At 40.5% G+C, this 16,529-nt stretch overlaps 3 protein-coding genes across 3 annotated transcripts; 2 read left to right on the forward strand and 1 right to left on the reverse strand.

Annotated features, from left to right (window-relative positions):
- Nucleotides 1-428: 428 nt before the first annotated feature.
- Nucleotides 429-4,001, reverse strand: LOC128437929 (betaine--homocysteine S-methyltransferase 1). Its single transcript, XM_053420224.1, has 8 exons — nucleotides 3,870-4,001; nucleotides 3,385-3,517; nucleotides 3,156-3,268; nucleotides 2,874-3,065; nucleotides 2,632-2,779; nucleotides 2,328-2,510; nucleotides 1,215-1,443; nucleotides 429-848 (listed from the first exon to the last, which is right to left on the reverse strand). Exons 1-8 carry the CDS (start codon nucleotides 3,888-3,890, stop codon nucleotides 731-733), a joined length of 1,137 nt encoding a protein of 378 aa, XP_053276199.1. The 5' UTR covers nucleotides 3,891-4,001; the 3' UTR covers nucleotides 429-730.
- Nucleotides 4,002-5,355: 1,354 nt separating this feature from the next.
- On the forward strand, nucleotides 5,356-8,402 carry cenph (centromere protein H). Its single transcript, XM_053420226.1, has 10 exons — nucleotides 5,356-5,623; nucleotides 6,061-6,203; nucleotides 6,885-6,940; nucleotides 7,020-7,065; nucleotides 7,179-7,247; nucleotides 7,381-7,437; nucleotides 7,529-7,592; nucleotides 7,719-7,770; nucleotides 7,961-8,121; nucleotides 8,231-8,402. Exons 2-10 carry the CDS (start codon nucleotides 6,082-6,084, stop codon nucleotides 8,321-8,323), a joined length of 720 nt encoding a protein of 239 aa, XP_053276201.1. The 5' UTR covers nucleotides 5,356-5,623; nucleotides 6,061-6,081; the 3' UTR covers nucleotides 8,324-8,402.
- A 2,591-nt stretch (nucleotides 8,403-10,993) lies between these two features.
- Nucleotides 10,994-14,754, forward strand: dimt1l (DIM1 dimethyladenosine transferase 1-like (S. cerevisiae)). The gene is made up of 12 exons (XM_053420225.1): nucleotides 10,994-11,178; nucleotides 11,753-11,826; nucleotides 11,940-12,026; nucleotides 12,530-12,591; nucleotides 12,961-13,054; nucleotides 13,147-13,196; nucleotides 13,296-13,419; nucleotides 13,546-13,638; nucleotides 13,938-14,002; nucleotides 14,108-14,171; nucleotides 14,294-14,400; nucleotides 14,497-14,754. Exons 1-12 carry the CDS (start codon nucleotides 11,121-11,123, stop codon nucleotides 14,537-14,539), a joined length of 921 nt encoding a protein of 306 aa, XP_053276200.1. The 5' UTR covers nucleotides 10,994-11,120; the 3' UTR covers nucleotides 14,540-14,754.
- Nucleotides 14,755-16,529: the final 1,775 nt, after the last annotated feature.

The raw sequence follows: 16,529 nt of genomic DNA on the forward strand, positions 1-16,529 counted from the left end.
CAGACTTTGAGATTGACAAACAGAGACAGGATTGAAAAATGAGATTGATCACTCAATACTGTAAAAGATTACAAAAACACTATATTGGACTAAAGTCGCCCACTGAAGGCCCGCTAATAGTGTCGAATTGTTTTTAACTTGTCCCTCTCTAAGTTATTACACAATAACCAACACTCATTATGAAACATTCATCCAAACTAGATATGTTAAACCTGTGTTTGACAAGTCATGTGAAACACAGCTTGAGTACAAAAAGAGCTGAGAAATATAAGGAAATTTGCATTTTAATATTCGGCTCAACATATTGTTGGGATGATTATGACCAGGTGAAAGGATTTTCCCAGATGCCTTAAGGAGCCCTCATTTTGAATTTCGGAAGTTTAGTTGGTTGTAACTCAACACTTGTAATTATTGACAAAACAAGACTGTTGCTGAAACAGTGATTTATTCTTTTATTGAATACAATTATAATAAAGTTAAAAGTTTAGTTAGAAAATTACAAAAATCAGTGTAGTAACTGTGGAGATGTTTTATATTGAGTAAATGTATTAACTAGTAAAAAACTGTTTGTTAGTAGGTTCATTAACAGTGTTAGATGTGTTTGCTCACACAATAATAACACCATCATACAAAGAGGGTAAAGGACAAATCAGTTGGTGAGTATGTGTTGAGAAAGAGCTGGTTAATTTTTTACACAAAGACTACAACACACTGTGCAGTACAGACACAATTATGTTGGTATGTTGGACTTAAGCTGATGCTCTTCATCCTCGGCTGGTGTAGCCATGGAGGGGCATTTGGGACGTCCAGAAGCGGGCAACAGGTTCTCCCAGTATTCTCGGTTAGCCCTACAATAAATTGTGAATTTAGTTGGCTACAAACCAAAACCTGTACTGAGCAGAAACACACACTTCCCAGATTACCCTCTATTTTTGCATCCTATATAATAAGTGCCACCACAGCACCATAAGCTTTGTGCGTACTATATGGGCCACTGTTTTCAGTCTTCTGTCCACATTTAATGCAGATGCTGCAGCGTCACTGAAAAACAGCAGACTAATATATAGAGTTTGCACAGTTTGGAGTTTGCATGTTCTCTCATTCTCACCTCTCCCACCAAATGTCAGGTGGGATTGTCTTCAGCTCCCCCTGCAACCCTCAAAGATAAGTGTTATATATGACGGATGGAGACTCATATGGTTTGTCAGTCTTACCGGGCTCTGACCCAGGGTTTGGTGTGCATCTCCAGAGCAGCTCCCCAGGGCCCATGCTTCTCTGAGGCTGGAGGGAGGAATCCTCTCTCTGCACACAGCTCCTCTGCTATAGCTCTGATATGGTAAGCCTCAAATCCACAGCAACCGCCAATGTAGCGAATTCCTGCATTGTAAGCCTCCCTGGCGTATTTATGAATGTCCCAGCGGGTCATTGCTCTGGTCTCCAATGCTGAGAGGAAAAAATACTGGATTATGTTGACGCTCTCATCAAGCTACACATACAATGAGTGTGCAGCACATGGGCTCTAAACTCAAATTCCCTCCGATTTATACTTTAATAAATGTGCAAAATTATAGTAACAGATATAAATCACAAACCATCAATGACACTGAAGGGCATTAGGGCATATTTGGCTTCATTAAGCAGCACTATAATTACAGACCCACTTTACTTGACTTAGTTTTATATACATATTTGGTGTCATGTTCTTTTCAAGTCGAAGGGAAACTTATTCTCTTAATGTACCGTAGTAACAACAATAACAATTGTCGAAATGGACAATGATGATATAATTATATACGCCAAGAAGGTTATGTTTCCCCCCCCTGTCCGTTGCTGTGTTTGTTTGTTTGTCAGCACAATGACACACATGATTTGACCAAGAAAAGAATCCATATACTTCTTTTTTTTAAGAGAATAATGAATTGATCTTGATCTTATTTAAGGGACCGATAAGTGTGTGCAATTTGGGGCAGCTTGATTGAATTTAAAAAAACTCCAAAACAGCTGAACCGTTTCCCTGATATTTGTGGGGGAGGGCCATGAGCCAAGGAAGACCCCACAAAATGTTGGTGCTGATTCGGATCAGGGGCAGATTTTTTCAACAATTTCCTTGATTTAACAATATTTTGTTTGAATCGATCTTGATGAAATAAATCTGACTTGTTTAGGGCACTGACGTTTATCAGTGTTGACAAATAAAATGAGTGCATTTCAATGTGGTTTCATGAAGGGATTGTTGGGTCTTGGTGGAGGGATGTGCTCTACTGAGGGACATTCTAATTGAATAATATTTTCTTGGTTCTGCAAAAAACAAATACGCAAACACCAACCAAAGGGGAACTCCGGTAGGTTGATGTATCCACTGTGGTTGCGCTCAGTTGTGTGAAAGCCCAACGGCTGGATCATGAGGTGGGCTCTGAGACCTGCTTTCTCTAATCCCTCTTTCATCAGCTTCACTGTGTCAATACAGGTCAGAGGGTCCAAGTGGCAATTTACACCAACGATGTCAGCTCCTGCACACACACACACACACACACACGCACACACGTATATATATATAAACACACATCCAGGTTGTACAGCTGAAATATGATGTCAGATTTAAAGTAGCCGAACACAGGAGGGTCAACGTACCAGCTTTGACCAGCCTGATTGCACACTCTCCAGGTGGGATTCCCTGCATGTCTCCCTGAGGAGAGATGCACATTGTTGCACCCACTGGTTTACCGCTGGTCTTCAGCACCTGCACTGCCCACACTGCCTCCTCCACGTGATCAACAAACTGCAGGAGAAATGTGCATCCGATCAGGAAACGTTCACTTGGGACAAAAAAGCTGATCTGGTGCATAGTTGTATTCCTTTTGAGCTGCTCGTACCTCTACTATAAAGAAATCAATGTCCTTTTTGAGGAAGTCATCCATTTGTTTCTTAAAAATGGCCTTGACCTTGGGCTCATTGCGACTGTTCTGATAACAGGGAGTCTTAGACACACACCCAGCGACCAGTGCGTTCCCCTCGTTGGCTACCTCCCTGGCGAGGTCACAGGCTGCCTCGTTGATCTGCGCCCCCTGAATCAGAAAGAATCAAATTAGATTGACACCATTGTAAACAGAATATTAGAGTTGTTTGTATCTCCACATTAAAAGTTTTGTTCTAACACTGATGTTGGAGACATTGCCACTGATCTCCAGCTTGTCCTCGCTGCAGTAAAAGGTGAACGTCTGCATGACATTGGCTCCTGCTCTCAGAAACTCCCTGTGAAGCTGCCGCACTGTCGGTGTGAGAGAGAGAGTTACTGGGGGAAAACGCAGGTGAATGGATAGGCATATACAAATTCTGCATTAACAGAGTCCGCTGCTCTTTTATGACAGATTATGTAACGTGCACCTGCTTCAGGGTGTTCAACAGCTGCCTCGGGTGTCCAGTGTCCTGCCTTCACATAGCCACGTCGCTCCAGTTGCATCACATAACCGCCATCTCCTACGACCACCTCCCCAGCATTGAGGCGCTCCAAGATACCCTGAGTACACACACACACACATGACGTTCACACACACACACCCACACACACACACACACACAGAGACACACACGTACCCACACACATATCCACGGCCACAGGACATACACACCTTACTCTGGTGCCTGGCAAGGTATGTCACAATACAGTATGTTTTGTCCAGTATTAGTTTTTTCTGTAAACTAAACATTCCATACAAATACAGGAATACTTGTAATTATTGATAATAAAACAGCCTCCAGACGTCTCAATCTGTAGTTTAACAGATATTATGTTTCGGATGTTTTCAAGAATAAAGCAAACATGCAGATTTATGTACACACCACCAGCAGCAGCTGAGTTCTGCTGTTACCTTGCTCTTCTTGCTCTCCATCACTTCTTCTCTCTGTGCAGCTGTAACAACTGAACCCTGTCTGCTGGTCACTGACCTACTTCATGCTCTCTGCGCCTTTTATGAATGTGGCCTGTGTGCAGAAATCATTGCTGTAATCTCGCGAGATTAAATGAGTTGCATAACAAAGCGAAGTGGCTCTTAAAGGAGAACATTTCATTTATGATCTTTCCAGGAAAGGATGAGATCAAATGTAAGACTTTTTTTTTTGTTTCAGATGTCAAAGAATTATGAGGAAAAAAAGTCTTGGGAAGGAAGGAAAGTCTTAAAGATCACCTCCAAACAGGTTTTAAAACTTTTTTAAAAGTTTTACAGATGATAAGGAAGAGTCAAAAACTTTGATGGTACCCTATATACTAATAATAAGTAATAATATCATAATAGAAAATTAAAGCAGCGATTTTAAGTTATGTTTTTAAGATTTTGTAAGTAAGCTGGAATGAGTGAAACAATTTTCTTGGGACCTCACATTGACCCGTACAGTGAAAAATCATTCATGCCTTGATGTGTCATCGTTTGTAAAACTGGAAGATGTTTGTAAATTAATAAATTCGACAATTGCCATGAGCAAATGAGAAAACACAATAACACAATGGCGCATATGTGCCCTCCGTAACACCCTAACCTGTCCAGTCCAGGAATTAAAAAGATACCTCAATGTTTTTTCCCCAGATTTACATTACATTTCCCCTATTTTCTGTTGAATGTATGGGTTATAATTGCTTTCATAATCTGAAAATAAAATCAGAGAAATCTTTGGAAGTCTTTTGTCACTTTTTAAAAGAATAGAATAGTGCTGTTTTTTAATTACTGATTTTCATCAAACAAGAAAAATACAGGTTCCATGAAGCAAAATTTGGGCAATTTTCTTACAGTTTTGCAATTGTGATTTTCACTTGAGGGGGACCACACAATTCACAAGAAAGAAAGAAAGAAAGAAAGAAAGAAAGAAAGAAAGAAAGAAAGAAAGAAAGAAATGCATGAGCCTTTCATACATTATATTTACAGTCTGCCATTGTTTGGACTCTGCCTTAAACACGGTAAAATCAAATGTACCTTTGGACAGTGTGAATCCAGTTCTTCCCGACCTCCTTATCTGTTGGGTTAGTTAATAATAAAGTGAGAGGTACATTAAGGGAATCTCTGTGACCCTGAACGCATCTAACTTTATATTTTATTTTAGGGGTATATTTGATCATATTTCATTATATTTATTTTTACTTAGTTTTATTTTATATATTTCATTCTATTTATTTTTTTTTGCTTGCATGGTTTTCTCCATGTATTTTGGACTATGACTAGAATGCCAGCGGCTGTATGTCATTGCAGTTCACATGAGTCAGGACAAATAAAATCTTGAATTCTTGAAATCTTGAAAAGTTTACCGCACCTTCACTTCTCACTCCGGGCCTGCAGAGGGCGCTGACAGACGTGTGATGATGTCGTCACTTCCTGGCGGGTTTCTTTCTCTCTGAAACTAACGGATGTAAACAAAACCACCGTCCAAGAAGTGACAGTAAACAAAGCCTCACATGGAACAGCCGCTGAAAGTTTGTGAGAAGTTAATGTTGAACTTGTATCTGTCAGTCGTAGCTAGTCGCTATCACATTAACTTCTGTGTTGGATTTCAATTTACCGACAACGTTAAGCTCGATTAAACAAAGTGAGATAGTTTAATTCAACTCCCATTAGTCCGGAGTGTGACCTCAGCAACGGTGAGTAGAAATAAAACTGCTTCAGACGTGCATTTTTTATCATTATTAGTTTGTTCAAACTTTACACTGCATTAAAAGAGGTGGACTCTTCTTAAACTGGGGATGTATGACCTAATTGCAATTTCTAGGCAGTTGTAGTTTGAATATTTATTATTTGCTATGCTTCCAGCCCACCGGAAAATATTTCCCTCTTTAATATGTTTTGTATTTCTTTACTTTGTTCTTCACTTCAACCATAATTCTACTTCTATATATGTATTGCTTTTTCAGCAGTGTATAATATTGTTTCCCCATAAAGCCAGTTCATTAGATTCTAACAATGATATTTCTGCCTGCTTAGATCTTAATCCAAATTCAGTAGCATATAACAGGAAGTAATTTATTTTTTAATTGGTAAGTCTGCGATATTGAATTGACATGGACTTTTCCTTGTGAAGATCTTTCATCATCGCTCTCTGATGGACCAATCTGACAGCGTGGGAGACCTCAAACACACGATGGAGGCTGTGGCCCTGAATGACGGTCCTGCTCCCGACAGCCCCAACGCACAGCGGGACACCTCGCCCGCAAACATGCTGAGGTTCCTCTCTCACATCTACTTCAACACTTCTGTTTGTAATACACTAGTACAATGCTTGCTCCAAATCTGCCTGTTTTTGCAATACGCTGTTTGCTTGGCCTTGTGGTGATGCTGGTTGCAGCTTTCAAGCAATGGTGCTAGCCTGCAGTAAAGGAGCAAGTGACAAGTAAAGACCAGCTGAAGGACACAGAACCATGAAGCTGCACCACCACTGCTGCTTAAGAGCTTTTCTCCTGTTTATTATGAAGCTTGACTCAGTACGCAGAACACTAAACTGGAGAATCAGTTGTTATTGCGGTTGTCTTGAAAACACTGTTGCCATGATCAACAACGTTCCTTTTGTTGATGAGTCCCAGCCACCGCTGCTAAAGAGAACTGCTTGCCTGTTTATTCAAACTTTATTCATATTGAACATATTGAATGTCCAAATCTCACCAAAGTGGAGACTTAACTTCCTTGACTCCTTAATGTCACACATGCCAAGTATGAAGGCGATAAGATGAATTTCTTCTTGCAGTTCTCAGTGACTTAGTGCTGGTTCATCTGCTGTATTACATCCTAACCGCAGTGGTCAAGGATCCACTTTAAATCCAGTTGGATCTCACAAAAATTAAAATACTACTTCATGACATGAGACTGCAGCTGGAATCTTTGTAATCTTTGAAATCACTCTCTTTTCAGAATAAAGCAGCAGATGTCCAACCAGTGTTTTGAGATGGCTGTACAGCTCAATGCAGGTATATATGTTGTTTCATCACCTTGTAATATAATGAATTAAACAATTGAGCATTAACATCTTTCTCTTTCTTGTGACAGGAAAAGCAAAGAGGTCATGCAGTTCATCTGAAGCAGAGAGAGACTTGTGAGTATTAAACCAATGGTTTGGATCTAGAACTTAGAAACAAATACAGGTTTAAGATTATTTTATAATTTACATTGTTGTAATGCAATGTATATTTTTCATTACGTTTCCAGACCAGATTACGTCAGTGAGCTGGAAAGAGTCAAGACAAATCATTTTAACAGCATGTTGACACTGCACAGGTAAACTGCTTTAAAAACATCCTTTATTCTGTTTCTCTGCATGTATGATAATACAATGTGAAAATATATGATCTAGAATCCGTAAACGCTTGGTTATCCTTGGACATTAACGGATTTGACTGGTGTCTTTCAGGATGCAGATGTGGCATGCTATTGGAGAAAAGCTGAAAGAAAACAATTCAGAGGCAGAGTATGTCAACTCATAGCTGAAATAACTCTTACATTTATTTTGTTAACATTTTATGATAATGATTTACAGCTTTGTTCGTTTATATTTATAGCGCACTGAAAGCTGTGAGTGATCGCTGCATGGCTTTTTGTTCACATATAAAACAACTTCAGAAAGTAAGTCGTATCTTCTTCTATTGAGTAGATCGGAAGGAGCTCTGCAAGTTTTCTGTTTTACAAATTGATACATGTATTCAGATGAACGTGTAAAATTGAGGTGATTTCTTAAAAAAATGTCTTCAGGAGTCCAGAGATCTTCAAGATGAAATTACAGAAATACAGAAGAAGAGACTTGGTATGTTCTCTGGTTCTTTTACATTTTTCAGTTTTTCTCTGCTCCATGTTCACTTGAAAAATGGTGGACAACGAGGTCCATGAATTATCATCGATTCATTGTTTTTATTAAACAACACATTTGGCGTTTTGACAGAGTAGACTCACTTTGTCAATAATATTTGTGTCTGTCTGTGCGTGATTGTGTGTAGAGATGAAACGGCTCACACATGAGAAAATGAAAGAGATGGAGGAGCTGATGTCCAGGAAAGAGCACCCGGACACAGAGAAGTACAAAGCGGTGATAGAGAAAGGACAGGCGAACCTGGAGAAATATAAAAAGCTGGCCATTATGACACAGAATGTCCTGAGGGTAAATTGTACAAGATTAAAAAAACACATTCAATCACTTCAAGGTCTGACTGGTTAATGAGTGAAGTGAACTTAGCAGCTGGTGTATTGACACGTGTGTCTCTCCTCAGGGCATCCTCCTGGCCTGTAAAGTCAACTGGCTGGATGATCCCAAACTTCGAGACATCGCCATGACACTGGAGGAGATTCCCATCTCTGACTAGGAAAAGGAATCTTTTCACTCATATTTATGTTTCAGTGTTGCATTGTTTAATAGATAATAAAATATAAATATAAAACCCACTCTTCAAATTGTTATTACCTCCGTTATATTCTCAGTTTGTCTATCTTTTACTTTATGTTATGATTAGACAAAACTACTGGACGGATTACCACAAATCTTGGTGGAGGGAAGTGGTGGGGGTCAGAAAAGAAGCCTTTACATTTCAGTGTGGATCCAGATTTTTTTTTTATTAACTAACTTCTATATTGTGAGATGTTGCAGTTTTTTCCACATTTTTATTGATTACTCTGAAAATAATAGATGAATCTTGATGAAACACTTGAAATCTATGAGTGTGCGCTGTTGCAAGTGCAAGTGCAAATAAAAATCTGGATCTAGTGAATTTAACAGTGGTCTCATTGGAGGACTGTCTGGCCTTGGTGGAGGTTCCTTGGAAAAAACGCGTTCATTGAACACGTTCACTTTTATGAGAACGATGAACTGAAAGCAACTCAATGACAAATAATGAATTTGAACGGTGAACACGTTCATATTGTGGCGTCCTCGCGTGTAGACGACAGGAAACTTCTCTCTTTATGTGTAACTTTATTAAAGTCCAGCGAACACGACACACTTCTTGTTCGTAACTCCGACACTCCTACCCAATAACGTTTGGACTGTAAACAGATGCATACACAGGCAGACAAATTTGCAAGCTATAAAAAACAATACAAATATATAATAAAAAATATCAAAAGAGTCCTGTACAGTCCTGTTCGCATATCATGTCATGTCGACACAAATAAACATTAATGATGTCCACAATCGGAGTGATTCTTACCTCTATATTGTTCTTTCTTCTCCTCCTCTACTTTGCGGTGCTTTCTGAATTGTGCACCTGATAATTTAATATTTGCTTGCCTGTCCACGGAGCCACGGCTGGTGACATCAGCAAAATGTCCCTACTCTGCTGCTAAAATGAGTAGGTATTTATTCATCTCTCTGTATGCATCATGCTGCTAGGAGGAACTGTTGTGAAGTGAAATGAAACTCCCTTCTTTTTTTTCTGTTCATGCTGAAATAAAGTGGATTCACTTGGTCTGACGTTTTCGATCACATCTTTATAAAACACCTCATTAGCTTCACACTACTTACCAAGCAGCCAGCAGGGGGCAGCCTCAGGACATCACAGCAGACTGTGATTCTTGTTCGTCCGAAGACAAGGTTGGAAAAGTACTGGGTTATTCTCTAACAATAGGTTTTTAAAGTATGTTAAATCATCCAGTATCTAAAAGCCAAAAATATACAAATAACTTTTAAGTAAGGCTGTCAAATATATGTAGTAAAGTAGAAAATATTTTCTCTGAAGTGTTTATCAAAAGCAGCATTAAATGACACGGACACAGACACACGATAATTTGTCCATCAGCTTAATGTGCTTAGTTCCTCTCGCAAATCAGCAGGCGGTGTGGCCTAGTCGGTAGAGCGTAAGTTCTGTAATAAGCAAGACCCGGGTAAGAATCCCTTACGGTCTCATTTTCAAGCAGGCAATATACAGAACTCTTAAAATTGGCAGGATTTCCCCTATTAATTGCAAAATATCTTACACTATAAATTAAATACATTAAAAACAGGGACAATTTTAAATAAAAAAATAAAAAATAAAAAATAAATCTGCGCGCGCAATTCCTGCGCAATGGGCTTCTGCGCAGGATGTGATCATTTCTCCGCGCTGGTTCAGGGGTAAATGATGCTGGTCTTCACAGGTGACTGACCTTCGCAAGCCTGTAGCCGGCACCCCCCCACAGGAGATTATGTGTGTGTGTGTGTGTGTGGCCCCGGCGCTTCCCCGTTCTTCCCGGCACTACGCTGCCGGTGCGAACAGCCAAAGTATCTAACATGGGCGAGGAAAGGAGGCTGACCGCTTTTCGCAGCGCTTCTACCTCCGGTGCGTCCCGGGGCTAGAGGATGATGGTGTGACGTTAATGTATTGTTTTACATTGTATGTCATGATAAATCAGTCTCCTATGTCGCATGTACCGCCCCTGTCACTGGTTATCTTGGCTCGCTGTCTGGCCGGTAACCAGCCGGACCGCTCCGTGAAGAAGGAGGAGGAGATGTTTCTTTACTTGGAATGCGGCCACTTTATTTCTCGGATATACAGCAGGAGCAACACTCTATCATCTACTCTAGGTGGCCCGTCACTTCTCGTTATACACACATTTTTAGCGTCTTTTCCCACAATACCCAGGTGCACTACGTCACACACTACAAACTTTCCTTAAAGGGGCAGGCCATACCTGCAACACAACAGCTCTCGGTCTCATATACAGATGGCAAGAGAAAGCAGAGAGGGATTTTTACACACTGTCTGATAAACATTCCGACAGTAAAGGCAAGGGGTAGTGATGGATAAGGTTTTCTTTAACAAGTTAAGTCTTTCATTCTCACTGTCCACCTTAAAACTATGACATGAACTGAACTATGAACTAGTTCAGAATTTAAATGGTGAACTATGAACGTGAACTATTCATGTTTACTGGTATGAACTGAACTTTGAACTAGTTCATGAGAGGTGTGAACTTGCACAACACTGACAAGGACACAAAACCAACTCATGATGATCCTGGTGATCCTGTAGGAGGCGTTCAGCTGCCACTAGAGGGCGACACAGGAGGAGAGGAAAGCTTGAAATCGCTGAAGAAGAGAAGAGGGTTTACACGTGTTTCAGGAGCCCTCACGGATTTATCTGCTATAACTGTCAACTGCGTGTTCGTGGATCTTCAAACGGAGCAAAAATGCCGAAGGTGAAAGCAGAGAAGAAAAGCAGGCAGCACCAGGAAGTCAAGAACCAAGGTTCGTCTCTACGGGGGAGGGGGTTAGCATTAGCATGACAGCTAACATCACGGTCAGCTGCTGAGTGAAGAGTCAAACACTCTGTATTTACAGTCTGTGGTGAAACCTCATCTTCGTCATCATGATGATACCAAACGTTCACATCAGTGTCAAACACCATTAACAATGAATGGAGTTGTCACGTTATCAATAAAGTTTTGCTGTGACGCTCATGTTCCCAGTTTTTTTTCAAGGTAAACAAAGTAATTCAGACGATCTTTATTTAAACTGACATCATGTCAACATACGAGTATATGTCACTAAATCGTTATTTAATGTCAAGCTGATTAACCATCAGGTGGTTTGTTCTAATATTTAATTCAAGACACTCATTAACTGCAAGTGAAAACTAGAAAATCATGTTTCTATTGATATTATTAAATTCAACTGTTACTATTATTGTTTATTAACTCAACACATGATGTAAACTGACTATTTAATTTATGTTTATAAACTGTTTATAATGTATAAGAGTATTATAGAAGTAGTTTGTTTCCTGGTCTTGTGACGCTGTCCTGTTTACTGTCTGTTGCAGGGATCATGTTCAACACCGGCATCGGCCAGCACATCCTGAAGAATCCCCTGGTTGTCAATAGTATCATTGAAAAGGTGGGAGGCTGTTCCAATGCACTCTGCCTCTGCCACACAAGCACCTCCGCAGACACACAAATGTATCGTCAATGTGTACAGTTTTCCTAATTGGTGTGTTTCCTGTGTTTCAGGCTGCTCTCAGGCCGACAGACGTGGTTCTGGAGGTGGGGCCCGGTACCGGAAACATGACGGTGAAACTGCTGGAGAAGGCTAAGAAGGTGAGAGAGCCAGAGTGTTACCAAGCTCCAAGTTCTCAGGTCGAGACGGGAAAGTTGACTTATATAAACTGCTGTGAGCAATCAAATGATTGTGTTGATGACATCTCTGACACAAAACGTGAAACTAAGAATACAAACACATAGACAGGTGATACTGACGAAGATGTCAACTTTGAAAGATTCAAGAGGTTTTTGGTGATGAGGGCTGATGTGAACTTCTCAAACAAGTTGCAGGGAGGAGGAGTCGCTAACATGGCAGCAGCAATTATACGTCATGTCCTGACTCCTGCATGTTCCCGACAGTTCTTTGTTTTTGTGAACGCTTCTGACCGAGACAATCTTCTGCTGCGTTCTTTGTGTTCGAGAGGCAAACCACAGAAAAAGTCCGGGCCTGAGTTCATGTCAGATTCTCATTGAATGAACAAAGACTTTAGCATCACTGTTTACAACCACCTGCATTATCTGAAGCTGCTCATTCTAAAGAGTAATTGATATTCCTGCAGGTGGTGGCCTGTGAGTTGGACGGCAGACTGGTGGCTGAGCTTCAGAAAAGAGTCCAGTGCACGTGAGTGACAACTGCATTGTGCCTCCATTGTAGAGCCTGACAATACATGATGTGTTTTTTTGGGGGGCCAATAAGAAATTGTCAATATTCCTCAGATGTAACCATAAACTTGATATAAATAACTATAAGTAAATAAGAAATTGTGTATATATAATGTAGAACTTGATTTTAGAAAATAATTTTTCTAAATTAACACAAAATGCACATCTTCTCTGCATTGTTGATTTATCTGTGAAAGGCTCATATCAGCTGGTTTTTATCTGCCAACCACAAATCAGTCGGGCTCTACACTGTGTATTTCATGGTGTCTACAATTGAACAGAAGTTGAAAATGTAATCTAATGAAAGGACGCTGCGTTTTTCCAACAGGCCCATGCAGACCAAACTTCAAATATTAGTTGGAGATGTATTAAAAGCAGATCTGCCTTTCTTTGACGTCTGTGTGGCTAATTTACCTTACCAGGTAAACAGCTCTCCTCCTGCACGCAGCTGATCTGACAATATATCATTCCCTGCATTTATCTGAATCTCTGCATTTCTTTATGCGTTGTGCAGATTTCATCACCGTTTGTCTTCAAGCTCCTGCTTCACCGACCTTTCTTCAGGTCAGAAAGTTTATAAAAAAACAAAAATAGCTTTGAGCTACATTGGTCTCGTGTGCTGGTCGACCATTCAGAAGCTCTTTTTGTTTCACTTCTGTTCAGGTGTGCCGTGTTGATGTTCCAGAGAGAGTTTGCCATGCGGCTGGTCGCCACACCGGGAGACAAGCTGTACTGCCGCCTGTCCATCAACACACAGCTCCTGGCTCGTGTCGACCACCTCATGAAGGTCGGTGTGCAAAAGCAACTCTGACACTGCTGCATCATGACAGTGTCTTTGGAGGATTCCCTTTCATCAAGATTGTTTTCTGTTGCAACAACCGCGGCTCTCTGTTGATGTTTCCCCTTTAATCAGGTGGGGAAGAATAATTTCCGCCCTCCTCCAAAAGTGGAGTCAAGTGTCGTCAGGATAGAACCGAAAAATCCCCCCCCTCCAGTTAACTTCCAGGTAGAGTTTCTTAAAATGGTTCCCACTGTGAGACTCTATTCCACGGTGGCCGAGACTTGACACACAAGTGCATTAATGGAAAACTAAAATTACAAACCCACACGATGGAAACACCACCACAACAGGAGTGAGTGACAAAACGGATGATGACAATTAAACAACTGTTGTGTTTCTGTTGTGTGGCTTTTGTAGTTGTGTTTTCAATAAAGGCATTTGTGTGACACGTCTCGGCCACCTCAGTATTTAGAGCAGGAGATGAACTGTAGATATTTAACACTGCTCTCTTATCTCCTGGACAGGAATGGGACGGCCTGGTCAGAATAGCTTTCGTGAGGAAAAACAAAACACTCAGTGCAGCTTTCAAGTGAGTAACTAACCGCCTGCTGCAGATGCTTCCCCTCCACCTCCAGCCTCTTCTGTCAGTGTGGGGAAAAAAGCAACGTCAGTAATGTGCATTTCTAAATTCCAGGTCAACTGCTGTGGAACAGCTGCTGGAAAAGAACTACAGAATTCACTGCTCTGTGCACAATGTGGTGAGTGAAAATCCCAGTGTACAGCTCTGTCAGCCATCTGAGATTCTGACTAAATGCTGCCACTTGGTACACACTCCTTAGTTTTTTGTCTGAATCTATAGTCTTGTGCTTCACCTTGACAGGAAGTGCCCACAGACTTCAGCGTCACCAAGAAGATCGAGAGCGTGTTGCAGGAGGTAGATTTCAGTGAGAAGAGAGCCCGGTCCATGGATATCGATGACTTCATGGTGTAAGCTTCTTCAAATCCCTTTTTATCAAAGAGTCCACCTGTAACAACATGACTGATTTGACTTGTTTAATCGTCGGTGTATTTCTTCATCCTCAGACTTCTGCACGCGTTCAACTCCGCAGGAATCCACTTTTCTTAAATGGCAGAGGGGACAGAAATGAAGCAGCTTCATGACTCTAGTCTCTATGGGGGGGTTCGCGAAGTGAGTGGGAAGACAGGGGACAGTCTGACTCCTCGTTCTTCTTCTAGAGATTTGCTTGGAGGAACTGAATTTCCAATGTTGAACCACAAAGAATATGTAGAGGAAACATTGAAAGAGCTCATATTGAGTTTTTTACCCTGATGACTGTTAACTTTTGGCTGATGGAGGCTGTATAGGTTTTGTGTGTGAGTGTATGTGCATTTGTGTGTGAGAATTTGTTATCCATCAAAAATAATCTGTAATAAATGATTATTCTAATAAAAAGTACAACACAAATGTAACCAACGATATCCTCACAGCTTGTTTGGCCAATTGGTCCAAGTCTTTGTTCTTTCCTCAGAATAAACTCCACAATATTTCCATGGTCCTAATACTTATGTTAATTTGGTGCTGATGAGTCAAAAATATTTAGTATTTTGTTATTTGTGAACCCTATAAAGTTAATAAGATGCGACGTGGCTGATTTTCTGATTTATTTTATTTTATTTGTCGTAACTTCAATGTGCATTGTCCTATCAACACCAAACTTCTGTCTCATGATCAGAGTCCAACTCTGAACAGCTCTGTGTCAATACTTCCTCAGTGTCATAGCGCCACCTACTGATTCGCAATGAAACAGTAAGAACTTAGTAAATCCACTCTGCATTGTCCAACCGGCCCTGAACTACTGACCTATGATCACAATCCTGATCTGAACAGCTCCATATATTAATATTATTGCAGGGTCATAGCGCCACCTATTGATCAGTGTGAAGATGAAGTTGTCAAAAAATATTCTGTACAAAAGAAGTATAATATAATTTAAGACGCTGAAGGACAAACTCTTTTCCTTCCCAAGTTTTCTTACAAGACCATATTGAGTGAGCAGCCAGTTCTGTTAGAGGAGACTTGATATTCATGTATGTAGATAGTCAGGGAGGTCCTGAACACAGGCATATCAGTCTCTCTCTGAATTTATTGAGCAAAGTGTTTTTACAGTACTCTGAAGTATCCTGAAATGTTCTATTCCACAGTGAAAATGCTGGACACTACTTTCAAAATCTCTTAATCTATACAGTAAATATATTTGATATTCAGCCAGGCGGCTGCTTGCACAAGAAGCTTCATTAATGTTTATTTTTGTCGACATGAAGAGCTAGCTAGCTGTCTGTACAGAGGAACATTACAAAGTGTTATATGCTTTACTGTCCCAACTTTTGTGTTGATTGTGTAGTTACACTCTCTGGCCACCAGAGGCTGTCAAGGTAGACTGTGATACATCAGTGTTTCCAGTAAAAACCATTCACAATATAACCTTCTAATGAGGAGAGACTCTCAGACCATTGGTTTCCTTGGAGGGTGAGCAGGGATGCATTTGTCACTTCAAGCAGGAAGCAACTGTTACCATGGACACTGACACACATTGCTTCCCTAGGTGCTGTTGCTATGTGGCTTTTCTCTGTAAAACAACAAAGATGGGTACGATGGTACAAGGCAGCTCCTCTGTTCAAAGGTTAATGGAGGTCATACAGCAGTGTCACAAAAGAACACACATCTTATCATCAGGTGAAGAATAGTATCTTGAGCGTCTCCAGTTGGGCCACTGGGAAAGTCCGAGGCAGCTACTGGGCCTTCTTCATTTCTACGTGTTTGATTTGGCCTGACGTAATTCACCGTGTTATTGAGTGTAGAGACAAAAGAACGTTTTGTGAGAAGTTAGTTAATTTCTTCCATTAGTTTTTTGGCTTCATAATAAGTTTCATGAACTTTGACTGCAGGAACACTGTGACTCGCATCTTTAAACATGGCCGCTGAAGTAGTCAGTATTGAGTTTTGTATAATTAACTGACCAAAAAGCCTCTAAAATGAAAGACAGGAATCTTTTATTACTTCATCCAGCATTACATCCGGTGCAAACACTGAGCAACATAACCAATGCTATGTCTCT

This window comes from Pleuronectes platessa, chromosome 4 (genome assembly GCF_947347685.1).
Source record: "Pleuronectes platessa chromosome 4, fPlePla1.1, whole genome shotgun sequence".
NCBI lineage: Eukaryota > Metazoa > Chordata > Actinopteri > Pleuronectiformes > Pleuronectidae > Pleuronectes > Pleuronectes platessa.

Coding starts and splice junctions, on each gene's coding strand:
- LOC128437929 (XM_053420224.1), bottom strand. CDS start 3,890: ATGGAGAGCAAGAAGAGCAAG. Junction 3,269..3,384: donor TGTTGAACACCCTGAAGCAG/GTGCACGTTACA, acceptor TCACACCGACAG/TGCGGCAGCTTCACAGGGAG. Junction 849..1,214: donor AAACCCTGGGTCAGAGCCCG/GTAAGACTGACA, acceptor AATTTATTGTAG/GGCTAACCGAGAATACTGGG.
- cenph (XM_053420226.1), top strand. CDS start 6,082: ATGGACCAATCTGACAGCGTGGGAGACCTCAAACACACGATGGAGGCT. Junction 6,204..6,884: donor TCGCCCGCAAACATGCTGAG/GTTCCTCTCTCA, acceptor CTCTCTTTTCAG/AATAAAGCAGCAGATGTCCA. Junction 7,066..7,178: donor TCTGAAGCAGAGAGAGACTT/GTGAGTATTAAA, acceptor TTACGTTTCCAG/ACCAGATTACGTCAGTGAGC.
- dimt1l (XM_053420225.1), top strand. CDS start 11,121: ATGCCGAAGGTGAAAGCAGAGAAGAAAAGCAGGCAGCACCAGGAAGTC. Junction 12,027..12,529: donor TGCTGGAGAAGGCTAAGAAG/GTGAGAGAGCCA, acceptor ATATTCCTGCAG/GTGGTGGCCTGTGAGTTGGA. Junction 13,639..13,937: donor CCCCTCCAGTTAACTTCCAG/GTAGAGTTTCTT, acceptor TCTCCTGGACAG/GAATGGGACGGCCTGGTCAG.